This window comes from Ambystoma mexicanum, chromosome 2p (genome assembly GCF_040938575.1).
Source record: "Ambystoma mexicanum isolate Mex_15411 chromosome 2p, UKY_AmexF1_1, whole genome shotgun sequence".
Classification (NCBI taxonomy): domain Eukaryota; kingdom Metazoa; phylum Chordata; class Amphibia; order Caudata; family Ambystomatidae; genus Ambystoma; species Ambystoma mexicanum.
Window position 1 is genome coordinate 77,878,292 of NC_090923.1, and position 19,137 is coordinate 77,897,428.

Consider the following 19,137-nt stretch of genomic DNA (forward strand, 5'->3'; position numbering starts at 1 on the left):
TAATGCCAACACCACCAACGGTCTATGTTGGCATTCTGCTGTCGATGGATCAGCCGCTGGACAAAGTCCAGATCGGCTTTCTACAAATCCATGCAAACAATTTTCCATGGCGAAGGTGACACTGTCCCCTCAGGGATGGAGGTCTTAGTAGGGGCAGACATGGACCCAGTACCTGATTTTATTGCCAACCACGCATATCTGATTACATTGGCAGAGATCCTGCATGAAGCAAGCAGGCTGAATACATTCCCTGGCGCCCCCGAATGCCCACTACCACAAGGCTGTTGTAAAGGTGGTGGTTGGCCCATTAAAACCGCTTCAGCAGCTTCAGTTAATGGATATGCTAAACAGGGGGCTACAGACGGAAAAGGCCTTGCCGTTCAATGCCATTTTTGCAAAGTCTGTCATGCGCCTGTGGCATCATCCCTGTTCACAAGCAGTCAAGCCCGAGTTTAAGAAAAAGTGCCAGCGAGAGGTGATCTCTTGTTTTTGACCACACATCTGACTGCGGAAGGCATAGTGGTACAGTCTTCGATGGAGAATACCAGACCCTCTATGTCCAGTCTCCCGACTGACTCAAAGAAGTTTGGCGCCTCAGCTGAGGAGTTTGCTTCGTGGAGCTTGACTTGGTGAAGGACAGCATGGAGACGTTGTGTCAAGCACTCCAGGCCAGATTAGATGCTGCAGATTGGGTAGGGCGATCAATGGGTACGTTGACTGTGCTGCGCAGAGCCTCATATTTCTGGAGTTTAGGTTTCACGCTGAATATGTCCAGGCAAAACTCCTTGACTTAATGTTCGATGGGTAATATTTGTTTAGCCCAAAAGCGGACCAGTCCGTGGAGAAATTCAACGACTCTAAGGTGGCGGCATTGGACTTGGCAGTGCATCAGCCAACTAAGCAGTCTTTCTCCTTTGGCTTAAGAAGAAGAGGGTTTAGGTAGTACACCCCCTTTCTAAGGAAAGTACAGCTGACACAGGCCAAATGGGGGGGGCAACTGAGGTGCTCATGCTTTCGCAGGGCAGAGGTACGTCGAAAATCCAGTCTGCTGCAGCATCACTATCTGCAGCAGCTGCAATGCAGAAAACTGAGTTCTTCCCTCGTGTTTCTCCCATTGGAGGGAGTCTCTCTGGGTTCGTAGAGAGATAGGAGATCATGCATGGGTTCTCTAGTTGGTGAAATTGAGGTACTGTTTACCATTTCTCAGATTACCCCCACCACCCTTTCAACACCTTGAACTGAAGCTCCAGGAGCAACAGCAAGCCCTTCTGCTGTAAGGTGCAGTGGAGGAGATGCCAGGCAGGGAGAGAGGGAAGGCCTGGTACTGCCGCTATTCCCTGATCACCAAAAAGGGGGGGAACGCTCCATCCTATTCTGGATCTCAGGGCCTTGAACTAGTTCTTGAGGAAGGACACATTCAGGATGGTGGTGACATTGAAGGAGATTTTACAGGCTATACAATACCAGGATTGGCTGGTGTCACTGCACCTTATTTCTACTCGCCGAAATACACAAAGCAAAGGAAGTTCTTGAGGTTCGTCATCGGGACACTCATTAGTTCAAGGTGCTCCCTTTTGGCCTGACCTCCACTCCCTGGATATTCACTGCTGATGGCAGTGGTGGTGGCCCACCTCAGGAGATCGAGTCATTGTATTTCCATACTTAGATGACTGGTTGATCCAAGGTCGCCGCCCCCAAAACACCCCACCAAAACCCCAAACCCCCAACACCCCTACACCCTCCACGGCAGCTAATTCTGAGGTATCTCAAGGACACTTGATCGCTGATGCACGGCCAGGGATATTCCCTGAATTTAAAAAGTTGCAGGTTACGCCGATGCAGAAGCTCCAGTTCATCGCAATAGTCCTGGACACTCTGAAGGGGAAGGCTTCTCATCCCCCAAGGAGAGAGTCGACAGCATTGCACAATTGGGCAATCTTTTCCAGAATTCCAGACTTAAAGGAATCAGCCTCTTAGGCCTCCATTTTTTTCTGGTTCCAAGGCGGCGGAGAGGCTCAATATGCTTGATCCAAAGTGGGCGTTGAGCTTTTACCTAGCTAGGACTTGCAAGGACAGTCAGCTTTTTGTGGCTTTCTCACAATCTAGGCTGGGATGAGCGGACACTCTCACACTGGTTTATATTATGCATAGCCGAATGGTATCCGAGAGCAGGTAAAGTAGTACCACCAAGTCTGAGGGCTCACTCCACCAGGCTTATGTTGGCTTCATTTTAGCTTCACAGGGGAGTGCCGGTATGAGACATTTGCCGAGCTGCAACATGGTTGTCGTTGCATACTTTTGCCAAACACTACAGCTTGGATGTACTTCGAGGCACTGATGCTAGTTTTGGTAGTGTGGTGCTACCAAGCTTCTTAGTTTAGCTTCCATGCCCTCCTCCGGCTGGAAGCACTGCTTTGGGAGGCTACAAAGGTAATGAATCTGTTGCGACAATGCAATCCATTGAATCAGAAATTACTTAATGGGAATGTTGTTTCAATGGATTCCTCTCCCACATATTCCTAATGACCCTCCTGGCCTTTTCCTCTGTGGAAGCCAGTAATGATCTTGTTGGCTTGCCTGTTTTCACCTTAATGAATTGTGAAAGAGAGTGCTGGGTGCTGCGTCTTTTAAAAAAAAAAAAAAGTGTATGTTATGTCCTGGCTGGGGCTAACCTTGTTTATTGGCTTTGTTCCTCACAACAAAAAATATATTTCGAATGGATTGTGTCCTCCCACGTATTCCTCATCTTTTTGATTGATTGATATTTTATTTCTATCGCGCATTTACACAAGTGTTTCAGAGCACAACAAAACAAGGGAGGGGAACAGGGGAGAACAAAACAGCGATCTTACTAGGCCCAGTGACATTGAGAACGCGCAAGTGCATGGGAGAGGGGGAGGGGAAAAGTGCATGTAAGGGGGAGAGGTGGAAAGTGCGAAGCAGAGGAGAAACAGATAAATAACAATAAATAAATAATCAAGGCAACAAACAGTGGTAATGCAGCCAACAATTTGCAAGTGCTAGGTTTAAGGCAGCAGACAGGGTAGGTCCGATAAGTGCAGGAAGAAAAAGGGGGGGCTGTATGGGTACAGATACAGACCCCAGTGCAAGGGGTGGCCCGGGGGCAGTGCGGGAGGGTGACAGGATGAGCTGGTACCTGGGCCCAAAAGACAGAGGGTGGCCAGGTGCACAGTGCCAAGAGAGAACAGATCATCAGCGGAGAGGGGGAGCGAAGGCAGAAGAAAAGAGGAAGGTCTTGAGGTGCTTCCCGAACCGGAGCTGGTTCTCAAGTTTTAGAGTGGCAGGGAGGCTGTTCCAGAGGGAGGCCCCAGCCGAAGACAGAGATCTACCCCCAGAGTAGACTGACCCTGAGTGAGTTGGAGGTAGAGGAGCAAAGAGCTCGAGAGGGGAGGTATTTGCGGAGGGATAGCTGAAGGTATTTTGGACCCAGGCCCCAGAAAGCCTTGTGGACAATGCAGAGGGTTTTGAATTTAATCCTTGCATCCACTGTGAGCCAGTGAAGAGATTTCAGAGCTGGAGAGATACGATCCCAGGGCTTGAGGCCAAGGACAAGTTTCGCAGTCCTGTTCTGGATTAGTTGCAGAGGGCGGAGAGTAGAGGCAGGTAGATTTAGAAAGAGGCTGTTACAATAGTCCAAGCTAGAGAGAACCAGAGCTTGAGATACCATGAGCTTCTGGGGGAAGGAGAGGAAAGGCAGAGTACCTCTGAGGAGGTGCAGTCAGAAATTTGACTTTTTAGAGACCTCAGAGATGTGGGCGGAGAAGGAAAGGGTGGATGCAAAGATGACCCAGAGGTTCTTAGCCTCGCAGGTGGGGGTAGGAGGAGGGCCAAGGGAAGCCGGCCAGAGAATGAGGGGAAAGGATGGTGAAGGTGTGCCAATGAGGAGGATCTCTGTCTTGCTGGCATTCAGACAAAGATCATTGGCGGCACACCAATCTTGAATGGCAGTTAGGCAATCAGAGAAGAGAGAGGGAGAGGAGGTGGCAGAGGGCAGCCTGAAAATGAGTTGAGTGTCGTCAGCGTAGCACTGGAAATTTGAGCATAAAATGGCAATGCAGTGGGCGAGAGTTGCCAGGTATTGGTTGAAAATCCATGGCGAGAGGTTAGACCCCTGGGGAACACCACAGGTAGAGAGGAAGCTAGATGAAAGGAAGGACCCAAGTTGGACCTGGGAGGGTCGATCTGAGAGGAAAGAGGTCAGTCAGGCCAGAGCCTGATCAGTGATACCTTGTGATAATTTGTTTCGCCAGCTTCGCAGCTTTGGAATTATTTTTTCGGTAGAGGACGCTGTGCTCGAGGCTGTGGCGTCAAGACGGGCTCCCTACCATGTCGACGTCACTGATGCTATAAATGACTCGAGCTGCGCCCGTTGGCTTCAGTTCCGTTTTTCCGATTGCTTTGCTCTCGTGAACGGCGCGCTTCAAGATTTTCTATCAAGAAAATGTCTTCTTCATCGACTGCTTCGACTCCCAAAACTGGGTTAAGAAGTGTAACGACTGTGGGTCGAAGATGTCTATCACTGATCCTCACCGTATCTGTCTTTGGTGTCTGGGCTCAGACCACCGAACAGGCGACTGTGGCTCCTGTCAGTCATTGACTGAGAAGGCCCTCCGTGAGAGGAAAAGTAAGTTAGCGGTGGGGCGGGAGGCGTCGAAGGGCTCTCTTAAGAAATAGTCCGATTCAAAGGAATCAGAACGTCATAAACATTCGAAGAGATCCCGATCTTGTAGCAGGTCGAGACGATCTTCTTCGTCTTCTTCTAAAAAGCTCAAAAGGAGACGTAGATCTCAATCGTCATCATCCGATTCATCGACGGAATTGGTTCGATGTCCGACTAGATTGGATTCCCCTTCAAAATGGGAGATCTTTAGGAGAAAAATAATGCAGGTCTTTGAGAGCGTGGCCTCGACCCCCTCAAAGAAACCTCAAAAAAGCCAGACCCCGGTTGCTCCACTGGACGATGCAGGGAAGTCGGGAACTACGACGGTAAAGCCTAGTAGTACCCATAAATCTCGAGTCGACAAATCGTCGAGAGATCCTCGAGGATCGAGTTTTTCTCCAATTCCTCATAAAAAATAAAAGTTGACGTCGAGCGCAACTTCGTCGACACCATCGGCACCGACAGCTTCGATGACGAAGCCTATATTATCCTTGATTCCTTTGTCGAAGGCTTCGAGTGCATCGAAGGTTCCTTCAACCTCCTCTAAGAAAACACTGATTCCTTGGACAAAGAATCAGGAGGAAGAGAGAAGGTTTAAACCTTTACCAAAATCGGACTTCTTTAGATCCATGTCTTCAATTTTTGAAGAATCTGGCTCAGATGAGGAGGATGACACTCCTTTTGGAGTAGAATATGGCACTAGACAAGTTCCAGAGGAACTGATAAACCATGAGACAAAAATGAGAGACCTATCTGAAACTCTGCATTCTGCTAGTGGTGTGGACACATCACCTGAATTGGAGTTTGCTGCACCTGATAGTGCAGAACATGAAGACTCGTGGTATAGGAATTTGATGAGTAGGATGATTGAATATATGGGTTGGGGAAGAGCCTCCCCTATGTTTGAGCAAGACGATATGACGTACTTTATAGTACGGGTATCCCGGAAAGACCCAGTTCTCCCTTTCCATAGGGCGCTCCAAAGGACAGTTGAAAAGAACTGGGGAAAACCTGATAGCATTGCTGCAGTAGACCGCAATCTCCCAAAGAAGTACAGAACTTTTACTTCTGATCCAGAATTCCTGCGTAGACACCCTACGCCAGAAAGTCTGGTTATTCAGGCCGCTAGTACTTCCAGGCAGACAGCAAACCCAACCATACCTCCGGACAGGGAGGACAAAAAGGTTGATGCCTGGGCTCGTAAAGTTTTTACTTCGGGTAGCATGGCCTTGAAATCGACCAATGTCCCCTGTACCCTGGCCAGGTTCACACATACCCTGTGGGAATGCATTTCGGCGGCGGCTGAACATATTCCGGAAGGCGAGGAAAGGGAAGGCTTCCTGAATATAGTCAATGACGGGAAAGAGGCAATGGGGGAATGTCTCCAGTCTGGACTGGATACTGCTGATAGTATTAGCAGGTTCATGGCATCAGGCACAGTGCTATGCAGATTTGCGTGGTTGAGAAAGTCGGGGTTTGCACCAGATGTACAGACCACACTTCTCAACATGCCCTTTGATGGCTCGAGGCTGTTTGGTAGTAAGGCTGATGAGAGCCTAGAAAAACTACAGACCTCGAAAGCGGCAGCCAAATCTCTTAGTGCCTCCATGCGGCAGCCTCAGAAACCCTATTCGGGCTCGTTTTCCTGGAGGGGTCGTCCTTTTCGATACTACTCCTCTGTTGGTAGAGGAAGAGGACAGGCTTTTCAAAGGGGCAAGAGGAATGTCACTCATGGTGGATGAGCAAAGACTACAAGGCCATCTTCAGGAACGGCATCTATGCCCTCAGCCACTCCTGCAGCCGCCTCAAAATCTCTCTGAGGTCTTATCATACAAAACACCAGTGGGAGGCAGAATCTCTCGGCATCTAAAAGAATGGCAGGGCATTACTTCAGATGCTTGGGCACTGGAAACAGTGGCTCAAGGTTACTGCCTTCCCTTCCTAAAAAGACCTCACGATCATCCACTGGGAGCCAGCTCTACCAAAACTGCAGACCCGCTCCTTTTGCAGGAAATTTTAACCCTGCTAGAGAAAGGTGCAATAGAACATGTACCTGAAGTGGAGAAGAACAAAGGTTGGTACTCCCCTTATTTTCTCATCCCAAAGAAGGACGGAGGACTGAGACCCATGTTCAATTTTCTTAAGTCCAACAAGTTCCTCAGGAAGGACAAGTTCAAGATGGTAACCCTTTCTCAGATCCTTCATGCTCTCTAGCTCCAAGACTGGTTGGTATCATTGGACCTTCGGGATGCTTATTTTCATGTGCCAATCCATCCCAAGCACAGAAAATACCTGAGGTTCCCAGTTGGCGGTTCTCACCATCAGTTTCGAGTTCTGCCATTTGGGATGACCTCCGCTTCGAGGGTTTTCACCAAGTTGATGGCGGTAGTGGCAGCAAGTCTCAGGAGAGGGGGGAATCGCGTCTACCCCTACCTGGACGACTGGCTAATCAGAGCACATTCTCCAGAACAAGCTCAGGAACAGCTGTCGATCACCTGCCACTTCCTCCACAACCTGGCCTTCTCCCTCAATTTCAAGAAGTCCCACATGATACCATCCCAACAACTCCAGTTTATCGGAGCAGTCTTGGACACTTCCTTGGGCAAAGCCTCGCCACCCAAGCTGAGAGCTCTACACATACAGCAGATGGTAACAAAATTCCAGAAAGCCCAGCATCTGCCGGCCTTCGATTTCCTGAGGTTGCTCGGCTTCATGGCATCCTGCATTTTACTGGTGCCAGAGGCCAGACTGAAAATGAGATCTCTCCAATGGGCTCTCAGAACTCAGTGGTCCCAATTCTGGGGGAATATGTCAGATCTTCTGCAAGTCCCGAGCACAGTTGCTCAGGATCTATCATGGTGGGCTTGCAACGACAACATCCTCAAGGGAGAATCTTTTTGGCAACCATGGCCGGAGATAACAGTAGTGACGGACGCCTCACTCATGGGGTGGGGAGCTCACACCAACGATCTGACAGTCAGCGGACGTTGGTCTCCATCGGAGTCCAAACTGCACATCAATCTATTCGAGCTGAGGGCAATCCGACTAGCGCTGAAAGCCTTCCTGCCCTCCGTACAGAGAAAAAATGTCCTGATAATGACGGACAACACAGTGGCCATGTACTACCTCAACAAAAGAGGAGGCATAGGATCACTACCTCTGTGCAGAGAGGCAATGCAGCTCTGGTTCTGGGCAATACAAGAAGGAATCTCTCTATCGGCAGTTCACCTAGCCGGAGAACATGGCGGCTGACGCTCTGAGCAGACAGAGCACAGTCTCCCACGAGTGGGAGTTAGCTCAGGAAGTCCCTCTGGAGATCTTCGCCCTTTGGGGAACCCCTCAAGTGGATCTGTTCGCAACCACGGTAAACCGGAAGTGCGATCAGTATTGCTCAAGGAATTTTCCCCCGAGAGGAGCTCTAGGAGACGTGGTCATAGTGGATTGGGATTTTCCTCTGCTGTATGCCTTTCCTCCAGCCCCTGTGATTCCACAAGTAATCAGGAGGTTGAGAAAGTTCAGGAAAACCATGATCCTAATTGCCCCGGACTGCGCCAGGAGGACCTGGTACCCGGACCTTCTGGACATGTCCATCTGTCCTCCTGTACGTCTTCCACAAAGAGAGGATCTTTTCTCGCAAGAGGAAGGTCGGGTTCTCCATCCAGAGGTCAACACACTCAACCTTCATGCATGGTTTCTGAGAGGTTGAGATACAAGGATTGGGATCTTCCGGATGACGTAATGGAGATTTTGCTTTCGGCCAGAAGGCCAGAAACAAAATCCTTGTACTGGTGTTGTTGGAATAAGTTCAGTAACTGGTGCAAAGATAGGGATGTGGACCTTTTTCAATGTAGCACACCAGTGGTGCTTTCTTTTCTATTACATCTAGCCAATCTGGGGCTCCAAATCGGAACAATCAAAGGATATCTTGCTGTGCTGTCCAGTTCCTGAAAGCACTTACAATTGTGTATCCACCAATACCATTTCATGTTCCAACTTGCGATTGAAATTTAGTTCTTAAATTCCTAACATGTATACCATTCGAGCCTCTGCACTCCTGTCCATTGAGGCTTTTAACACTAAAGACTGTCCTTCTTGTGGCATTAACATCAGTCCGCAGGGTTAGTGAACTACAGGCTCTCTCATGTAAACCTCCATACACCACATTTTACAAAGACACAGTAGTTCTGAAAGTTAAACCATCTTTCTTACCGAAAATAGTTTCCGACTACCATTTGTCACAGAAAATTGTTTTACCAACTTTCTATCCTCCTCCTCATTTGGGAAAGGAAGAGGAGAGATTACATGGGCTGGACCCCAGGAGGGCCCTCAGCTTTTACATTGCAAGAATGACAAAATTACGTCAAGGCGACCAACTCTTTGTGGGCTACACAGGTCATAAATTGGGGTTAGCGGTGACAAAACAAACCATATCCCGCTGGATTATTCTAGCTATATTGGAATGCTACAGATTAGCGGGAAAAGACCCACCGGATGGGCTACGTGCTCACTCCACAAGGGGAATGGCTACGTCTGCGGCTTTGAGTTCCTGCAAAAGATATTTTCTCGGCTGTAACATGGGCATCAATGGATACTTTTATCAAGCATTACTGCTTAGATGTCTCCTCCACAAATGAGGGGCTATTTGCCAGAGCGGTACTTCACTCTGTACATGAAAACAAGAACTAGCACTCGCACCTCGCACCTCCACTGCTATGGGAGTCTATCACAAGGTGAGGAATACGTAGGAGGACACAAATTCATTTGAAGAACAAGTTACTTAACAACTGTAACGTTTTTTCGACTGGATGTTCCTCCCACGTATCCCTCATCGACCCTCCCAGCCTACCCCGCAGTACAGTTTTTCTTACAATGTCCTCTCACGATGGGCCTATCAGTCACAGCATTCGCCTGGATGGTCCACCAGTATTTCCTCGAAAAAAAAGAACTGAAGCCAGTGGGCGCGGCTCGAGCTATTTATACCATCAGTGACGTTGACACGGTACGGGCCATCGAGGGACATTCGACGCCACAGCCTCGAGCACAGCGCCCTATGGCGAAAAAAAATTCCGAAGCAGCGAATCTGGCGAAACACATTATCACAAGATGAGGAATACGTGGGAGGAACATCCAGTCGAAAGAACGTTAAAGTTAGTAAGTAACTTGTTCTTCTTTGTTCAGCGTTTAATAGAGGTTTTTCAGTACTCTTCCGTTCATGGCATGAGGCTTTTTCTCTCGATGGCTGAGCCTGGGTGTAAAATGGGGAACTGATGTAACAGGGTGCAGTGCATTCCTGAAGTATGGCAATCAACGTACTGTCCGGAGTTGAGGAGTGGCTCGGTCGAGCAACACAGCAATAGAGACACAGCGGCTAGCGGCACTGCGCCCACTGTTGGCATTTTCTGAGCAGCTGATGCTGGATGCGATATCATGATGAGCAATCGGTGGGAGAAGAATACATAGACATAGCATTACTGGTAAGTATTTTTTCCTTTTCGCCCTTGCTGATTGACTAACTCCATCTTACTCTTTGTGGCATTGCCTTTCATGCCACAGTTACAGCGCTGATTGGCATGTCTTCCAGTACAGATACCAGTATACTGGCAATACCGTTTAGCAAGGTCTGTTCATGACCTGCAGGCCACGTGTTTGGGCTTGGTAATCCTCTTAAAGTTAATGACTGTTAGTTTTCAACATGGATAGTAGTGTGAAGAAGTTATGAACTTTTAATGTTCATATTGTTTCTTCAAGGCCTTTCGTTTCACCATTAATAATTGTTGCACAGTGTAGATTCTGGTGGGTTTATCTGTCAAACTAATTGAACCAAAATTTAGCGACAGGAACATGGTATGTTTTCAGAGATACTGTGGTAGCTATAAAGCTTGGTTGTAACTGTGCCAATTCGTTGGTGACCAGCAAAATCAATGTCAAGGGTTTGTAAATTACAAATTCTTTACACATTTGATCCATCTACAAAGGTAGTGTTCGGGGTCAAGGGGGATTATGGATGGATGTTATTGTCTGCCCCTTGTGCCCCTAATACAGATGCTACTGTCCGCCATTGATGACTGTTTATTCATCATGCTAAATATAAAAGGAAATAATGTGTATAGATGTTGTACTGCACCCTACTGTGCTGCAGTAACATAAGGGTTCCTTCTTTGCTACAACTTTATCTGCACGTTGTCAAAAACATTAATGTGTAATTTATTTAACTGTTATTAATTCTCTGAAAGTGCTGCTTTTTGAGGGCTATTCAAAGAATTGTACTTTTCAATACCAATGTTCGATGATTGAATTATGGGATGTGGGGGGAGTGTTTGAATGAAATTCACTGTAGGGTGTGAAAAGGGCTCGGCTGTGAGGATATGAAATATTGCACCATAAGGGTTTGAAATGGTATGTACGTGTGTGAAAGCAAACTGATGATCTTGCTGTCCCATTTGCAGGTTGGAGGCTTTTTGACGACAGTACAGTTACCACTGTCGAAGAGAGTCAGGTGGTGACGAGATATGCATACGTGTTATTCTATCGGCGACGCAACTCTCCTGTGGAGAGGCCCCGTCGAGATCATGTGTCTGAACACCGAGCAGATAGTACGTCAGTGGAAGCAGCAGCCAGTCAGGTGAGGATTAAGTACAATTTGGTAGCACCAGTAATACATTGATACACATTGTCCTCATTTAGAAACATCCTCTGGGGTTGGTGGTGGTGAGTGGGGACATGTGAGAGCAATACAAAATCACTGAAGATTCAGACTTATAAAGCGTTTGTGTACAGGAAAGTTGAGTCGTTAATAAAAGCATTACATTCTATAATGACATCCCTGTCAGATCAGTGGCAAAAGTGCAGTTGATCTCTTTTTTCTGACTGCGCCTCTTAAAACAGGCTATGAAATTACTTCAGATATTTCTTCTTTGTATTGTGATGTTAATGTAAGTTGCACAGTGGGCAGCACATTCTTCACAAGGATTATTTATTTCTAAATACTCTTTGGGGCTTGAACTGAACGGTTGACTACTGAACTGCAGTAATCCCTCAGTAATCTTTGGAATGCTTTGAAATTGATATTTGAAAAAGAATGTTATGGTGATAGTTCCCTGGTGAGTAAAATGCCATGCTGAGGTGGCATTCCTCATTTTCAGTCTCTGAATTTACCATTTCATATTGAAATGTCTGCAAATCGGTTGACAGTGATTTGCAGCTTTTTCCTATTTAAGGAAGAAATCTGTATTTACAATGCCTATTTTGGAACTTTTACCAATTGATATATTTTATTTATATCGTGCCCATACACAATTGTTTCAAGGCGCGACGAGGCATGGGAGGGGTAACAGGGAGGACAAAACAGCGATCTTGCTATGCCCAGTGACATTGAGAACGCACAAGTGCACGGGAGAGGGAAGGGGGGAAGTGCAAGGGGCGGAGGAGGCTTTGAAAGTGCTGAACACATGAACAAAACAGCAGGTGGCAAGTGCAAGAATTAAGCACAGACCACGGGTGTCTAATAAGTGCTGGTAAGGGGACTGATGGGTTGCAGATACAGACCCAAGTGCAAGGCTTGTCAAGAGCAGTGCGGGGATGCAGCTGGGTGGGCAGGGATCTGTGTCAGAGTTCAGAGGGTAGCCAGGTGCCCAGTGCAGAAACAGGGAGAGATCAGCAGGGGAGAGGTAGAGAGAAGTCAGAAGCAAAGAGGAAGGTCTTGAGGTGCTTCCGGAATTGAAGATGGTTCTCAAGTTTCAGAGTGGCAGGGAGGCTGTTCCAGAGGGAGGCCCCAGCCGAAGAAAGAGATCTACCAGCAAACTCTTGCATGGAGAAGCGACTGACCCCGAGGGAGTTGGAGGTGGAAGAGTGAATAGAGAATTCACAAGTATCCTTATTCTTATATGGATTAACAAAATACTCAGAAACAGGTTTGACTGCGGCCTTGGAGTGGTATAATCACTACTTCTTTCCTTCCTTTGTATCATTTTCTTCTCTTTAATATTCTTGAGGCTGCCACTTTAAATAATAGGACAAATACCATCTGGGTAGTTGTGAGAATATTACCTGCTGCAACTCAATTCATAAGTGTTTCCTCCATCTATGTGGTTGCTTGCTACACACAACCGTTAAAAATGCTCCTCTGAAATGTAGGTTAATTATTTTCTCTTTCACATGGAGTACCTTTAGGGTCTCACATTTACATCTTAACATTGAAGGAAATCTCCCAGCACCTTGCCAAAGTGCTTTAAGAAAAACCTTTAGATAATATTGTTTGCTCTTGTTATTTTCATGCCACAAACGTTCTAAACTGTTATCCTGCCCAAACAGTATTTTCGTTGTTAGGTCAATGTAAGACGATAAATAGATTTTATTTTTTAGGCATGGTTATTAGATATGCATCTTTTTCTTGCATACTATTTTTCAAAACATTGTATATTGTCTATTTGCAATTAGAATTATTTTCTATTTTTACACAGTGAGTTTCTACATTATCTGTATTTTTCCGGTTTGTGTATGTGTGCACATTTTGTTCATGCTGGTCATAAAGCGGTGTGGTTGTTGAAAGGGGGAGAGAGGATGTAAATATGAAAAGGTTTCTGTCATACAGTAGTGTTCACTGCTTTCTGACTCCCAGGGGCTTTTTTATAGTTGTGATATTCACACTTACTCGCTGCTTTGCAAAAAGGGGAAAGCCAAGATACCCTTCTATCCCTTTTTTTTTGCCTATTAAAGAAATAAAACAAACCACCACAAATATAGATTGGTGAGTGCTGATGTCGGCCTACGCACACCTTTTATGATATGATAAGGCATTTATAACACGCCTATGCACAAGTGTTTCAAGGCGCGACGCGGCAAGGGAGGGGGAACAGAGGAAAGACAGACAACGATCCTACTAGGCCAAGTGTCATTCAGATTGCGCAAGTGCATGGGAAGGCATTGCTAATATGGTTCCAAAATACCTATGTTCTTAAAAGCAGCAACACTGGTTATTTTATATTCAGTGTAAAGGTTTGTGTCCCTGTAACACCCTGTTCAGATTAATACTTTTTTACTTTACTTTATTACATTTCTAGAGCGCATCCATAGACCCATGGGTGTGAGGGCTCAGACAATAGACAAACGTGACAAATAACAAGCAAAGGCTTTCCTAGAACCAGAAAGAAGCCAGCGAAAGGATATCAGATGGAGTACTAATTAAAGTACAACCAAATGTAGCTTCAAATAAATGTAGTTTTAGTATTTTATAACACTCAAGGTTGTTTGAGGTATAATAGGTCCTATATACAGTGCAGACACTGAAGGAGCTCCAAATTTACTGTTCTAAAACTAAGGAATAGTAAAGGGGGAGGCTTGAGGCTTAGAGCAGAGATATCGCCTTAGTATGGTAATCGGGTCCATCCTTTGTATCACACCTACAATTCTAAGATGTCAGGGAGGTTTACTGTGATGTTATTGCTGAAATAACAGTGACGTGCAATTACAAAGTGCAATAAATATTGCAATAAAGAATATCAACATGCCTTTTACATTACCCATTGTAAAAATACCTTTTTTCGCGGCCCCTCTCCTACTCCTAAACTCTCCTAGTCTCCCTCCCCTTTATCCTAATTTTATTCTAAATCTATTTTTTTTCTTTTTTTACACCTGAAACTCACCCCTATCATTAAAACCTTCTTGCCTTTATTTCGATATTTTTTCCTCTGATCTGTGTTTTATACCCACTCTATTAATTCTAGCAATATTTCATTATCTTTGTAAATTCAGTTATTATTTCATGCAATATTTTCACTGGATACCTGCCAGGGAGAGTCCAGGAAAGCACTGATATGGTTATCAATACTTTATCTGCATTTGCGTCCAGTATAGCGCTAGTTGCTTCCAAACTGGATTGGCACTATAGAAATTAGCATACATTTTAACCTATTATGTGATGATTCTCCCCACCAACTTTGTTCAGTTTGGAAGAAACTCAGTATCTCATTCAGATAGGTCCCAAACAAACACGCAAAGATTATCAGCTACTGTAGTTTTGCATGTTTAATCTCTCCAGAGAACAAGAGTAAACATAGTAAAATATTGTAATAGTTGAAAATAACCAATATAAAGCCAAATGTGTGTATATTTGGGGAAAGAAAAAACATTTGAAAGTGCTATGTGGTTGAGGATAAGGACTGACTGGTTTGATACTGTTATGCATGGATTAGGCTATCCGGATAACATCTACAGTAGGATGCAGGTGAATGGCAAAAATAGAACCAATAGCTCCAAGTGTTGCGGACCACAAATAGGAATGCCATAGATATGTCTTGGTGGCTTAATTTGGTACGAAACTGCTTTAAAGTCGCAACACAATGTCTGATTCTTGAAACAACCCGAATGTGCCTCGTACATATGATTTACCCATCTACATGGCCCAAATGCAAACCATTCTGATGGATAAACGATCCTAGTGATGCCACAAAGGATTTAAATTTATAGTTTTCCATTGCTATGTTAATGACACCTGTGATGATAGAAGAAACTTGTCACGTCTCCCCAAGGGGAGCCCCTCCGAGTGAGGCTACGGAGGTGAGCCCGCTCCTCAACTCCTCCGTAGGCATTGAGACAAGTGGGACCTCACCTGGACACTCCCCTTTAGGGGGACAATGACTTCCGTTTCTGTGAGGAACACCCAAAGCCACGCCATGAAATGGAATATATGGGACTGTCTCTCATATCCAATACTTTCAATTGTCGAGACTTGGAAAAAGGAGGAGCTAAGATATGCTACCCACAAGAGAAAAGAGCAGCTGGCTCTTTAAGTGAAAAGCCTAGACCCATGGGGACAAGTGGATTTAAGGAGGAGTGTTTGTTAACTCCAGAGAAGGAAGAGAGCTTGGAGTGAGGATTGTGTGGTGAAGCAGGGGAGGTCCCTTGGTAACGCCATGCTAGCTGGATGCAGGGCCGTGAACGAGCGCTGTGCCTGCAAAATCCAACCTTGCTAGGAGCCAGCAACAGAGAAGCTATCCCCTTGGAGGCTGTACGAGACACTGACCGGAGCTTGAGTAGCGGTGGTGGCATGGCCACAAGATTCCTGTGGTGGGCAGGCTACCTGGGTAATGACGTTGAGGGGCAGCTATTACAGCTGATGCTGTTCCCCAGTGAGGAATACTGAAGCTTGGAAAGAAGATTAGACCCGTCGGGCGAAGATGCAGGCGATGAGAGGAACGAAGGAGAGAACGCCCGGAGGTACTCGGAACAGTAAGCAACCACGAGACATTCACACCTGAAAGAGAAGGTAACGGGGGAACCCGAAAGGAACCAAAGCAGAGATTATTATAGGACCATTGAAACTCATCCCAGTAGAAACGAGAACAGTGAAAAAGTCAATCTGACCAACTTTACCAGTAAAAGTGAAAGAAAGCGAATCGTAACCCACCCTGAAAGGGAAACCAATACAGTTGGAAGAGAAAATGATTTGTTGCTAAATGGGTCTTAACTAAATGACAGAGGGAGAATACCAAGTAATCCTTGTTAGGGAGCATTCTCAGAAGTGTGCCAATTCCCTTCTACTTTAGAGACTCCCAGCTTTTTTGCCGGACTTCAGGACTTTTAATGTCTAACCTGGAGAGAGTGAGCCCTTTTTCTCACTCTCTCAAGTATTCTTAATGTGATTTGGACTGTGTGTTTCTTTTAACGTTGGACTCTAACAAACGCTATAGGCAACATCTTTACATTGTGACACACAGCACCTTCACGGCTGTGTCTCCCATAGGAAATCTGTCTCTTTATTTCCCAAAGGTTTAAATACCTTTTCTTGGTGAAACAACTTTTTCCAAGAGCAGTGAAGTGAAATTGACTTTACTTACATTTTGTAACTTTCTAGACCCAGCACACACTATTTTACCATAGGGTGCTGGAGGAGTTACTTAGTATCCCCCTTTGTCTAGTTTCTAATGTATTATGTTTGTTACCCTTTTTACAATTAATGGCTGGTGATATGATATGATATGGCATTTGTAACGCGCCTATACACAAGTGTTTCAAGGCGCGACGAGGCAGGGAGGGGGGAACAAAGGGAAGACGGACAACGATCCTACTAGGCCAGGTGTCATTCAGACCGCGCAAGTGCAGGGGTAGGGGGAAGGGAAAAATGCAAGGGGAAGGGGGAGGGGGGAGTGCAATACAAATAGTAGAATAGAAATAAAATAATAAATAAATAGGGCCAGCTGGTGGCAAGTGCAAGGTAAGTGCAGACAAGTGCTGGGGAGAAGGTGAGGGGGCTGTAGTGATACAGAGACAGTCCCGCAGTGCAGGGGTTGCCAGGGAGGCAGTGCAAGTGAAGAGTGACTGGGTCCAGGACCGAGGTCGGTGAGAGTGGCCCAGTTGCAGGATTAGTGCAGTTTTGGTGAAGAATTTAGCAGGGGAGAGGGAGAGAGAAAGCACAAGCGAAGAGGAAGGTTTTGAGGTGCTTCCGGAACCGGAGATGGTTCTCCTCAAGTTTCAGGGAGGCAGGAAGGCTGTTCCAGAGGGAGGCACCTGCCGCGGAGAGAGATCTACCGCCAGCTCGTTGCTTCGAGAAGCGGCTGACCCTGAGGGAGTTGGAGACGGATGAGCGTAGGGCTCGGGAAGGAAGATATTTAGGAAGAGAGAGTTGAAGGTATTTAGGCGCCAGGCCCCAGAAGGCCTTGTGGACAATGCAGAGGGTTTTGAACTTAATCCTCGCAGCCACTGGGAGCCAGTGTAGAGATTTCAGTCCTGGAGAGATACGGTCCCTGGGCTTGAGGCCAAGGACAAGTCTCGCAGTTCTGTTCTGGATGAGTTGCAGAGGGCGGAGAGTGGAGGCAGGCAGATTAAGATAGAGGCTGTTACAGTAGTCCAGCTTCGAGAGAACCAGGGCTCGGGAGACAGTGAGCTTCTGGGGGAAGGAGAGGAAGGGAAGAATACCTCTGAGGAGGTGCAGCTGGTAATGTGACTTCTTAGAGACGTCAGATATATGAGGAGAGAAGGAGAGTGTGGAGTCGAAGATGACCCTGAGGTTTTTTGCCTTGCAGGTAGGAGCAGGAAGAGGGCCAAGAGAGGCCGGCCAGAGAGCTGCAGGGAAGGAGGGAGTGGGTGTGCCGATGAGTAGGATCTCAGTCTTACTAGCATTAAGGCAGAGGTCATTGGCAGCACACCAATCCTGGATAGCAGACAGACAGTCAGAGATGAGGGAGGGAGAGGAGGAGGCCGAGGGTAGCCTGAAAATGAGCTGGGTATCATCCGCATAGCACTGAAAGTTGGGGCAGAGGGCGGCGATGCGGTGGGCAAGGAGTGCCAGATACTGGTTGAACAGCCAGGGAGAGAGATTAGATCCCTGGGGAACGCCACAGGTGGAGAAAAAGATGTCAGAGGGAAAGGACCCAAGTTGGACCTGGGAGGGTCGATTGGAAAGGAAAGAGGTCAGCCACGCCAGAGCCTGACCAGTGATACCCAGGTTATCACGGAGACGGTTGAGCAGGATGGCATGGTTGACAGTGTCAAAGGCAGAAGAGAGATCGAGCAGAATGAGAACACACAGAGTGTTGGAATCGAGGTTTAAGAGCAGATCCTCACGGATGTTCAGGAGAGCAGTTTCCGTGCTTCTGGCCGCTCTGAAGCCAGATTGATGGTCATGGAGACTGTCAACAGCTTCAGCATGGAGGTTAAGCTGGGAGATGGCCAGTTTCTCCAGGAGCTTGCCCAGGAAGGGAGTGATGGAGATTGGGCGATAGTTAGCCGGACAGTAGGGGTCGGCAGAGGTTTTCTTAAGGAGAGGGTGCACAAGGGAGTGCTTGAGGGGGGATGGGAAAACTCCAGAGGCGAAGGAGTGGTTGCAAAAGTCAGCCAGGGCAGGAGCCAGGGAGTCGATGTGGTCCTTGATAGTTTTGGAGGAACAGGGGTGAATCTGTTTAGACGAGACTTTCATAGATCGGACTTGTCTGGAAACCTCGTCAGCAGAAAAAAGGGGAAAGGCAGAGAAGGAGGGAGGAGGGGTGGCTGCAGAAGGGCCAGAGGAGGAGCAGGGAAGAGAGGGGGGGAGGTGATAGGAGGAGAGTGAGGACAGGATGTCCTGAGTTTTAGAGATGAAGTGGGAGGCCAGTGCAGTGCAGAGGGCCTGGGAGGGGACAGTAGAGGTAGAGACTGCAGCAGGGTTGGCAAGCTCCTTGCAGATTTTAAAGAGCTCAGCCGAGTTGTTAGATGCCGCAGAGATGCGGGCTTGGATAAGGGCTCTCTTCTTGGTGAGAACAGAGAGACGGTATTGCCTTTGGAGCAGGCGGCAGGCCAGTTTGTCAGAGGATGAACATGAAGCACGCCATTTCCTCTCTGCCACCCTGCACTTGCGTTTTAGGGTGACGAGATCCGAATCATACCAGGAGTTACATTTGGCTTTGGGCTTCAGGCGGATTTTCATGACAGGGGCAAGGATATCAAGAGTATCAGATATAGCAGAGTGGAGCAAGGAGAGGGCT

At 47.0% G+C, this 19,137-nt stretch overlaps 1 protein-coding gene across 3 annotated transcripts in view; it reads left to right on the forward strand.

The window, feature by feature from the left end:
• The window catches only part of USP19 (ubiquitin specific peptidase 19), a 1,845,650-nt gene that overhangs the window by 1,596,774 nt on the left and 229,739 nt on the right, over positions 1 to 19,137 (forward strand). For all 3 annotated transcript variants that reach the window (XM_069643288.1, XM_069643289.1, XM_069643291.1), the window contains exon 25: positions 11,128 to 11,303. In XM_069643288.1, the coding sequence (XP_069499389.1) occupies positions 11,128 to 11,303 (176 nt within the window). The remainder of the gene's footprint in view (positions 1 to 11,127; positions 11,304 to 19,137) is intronic.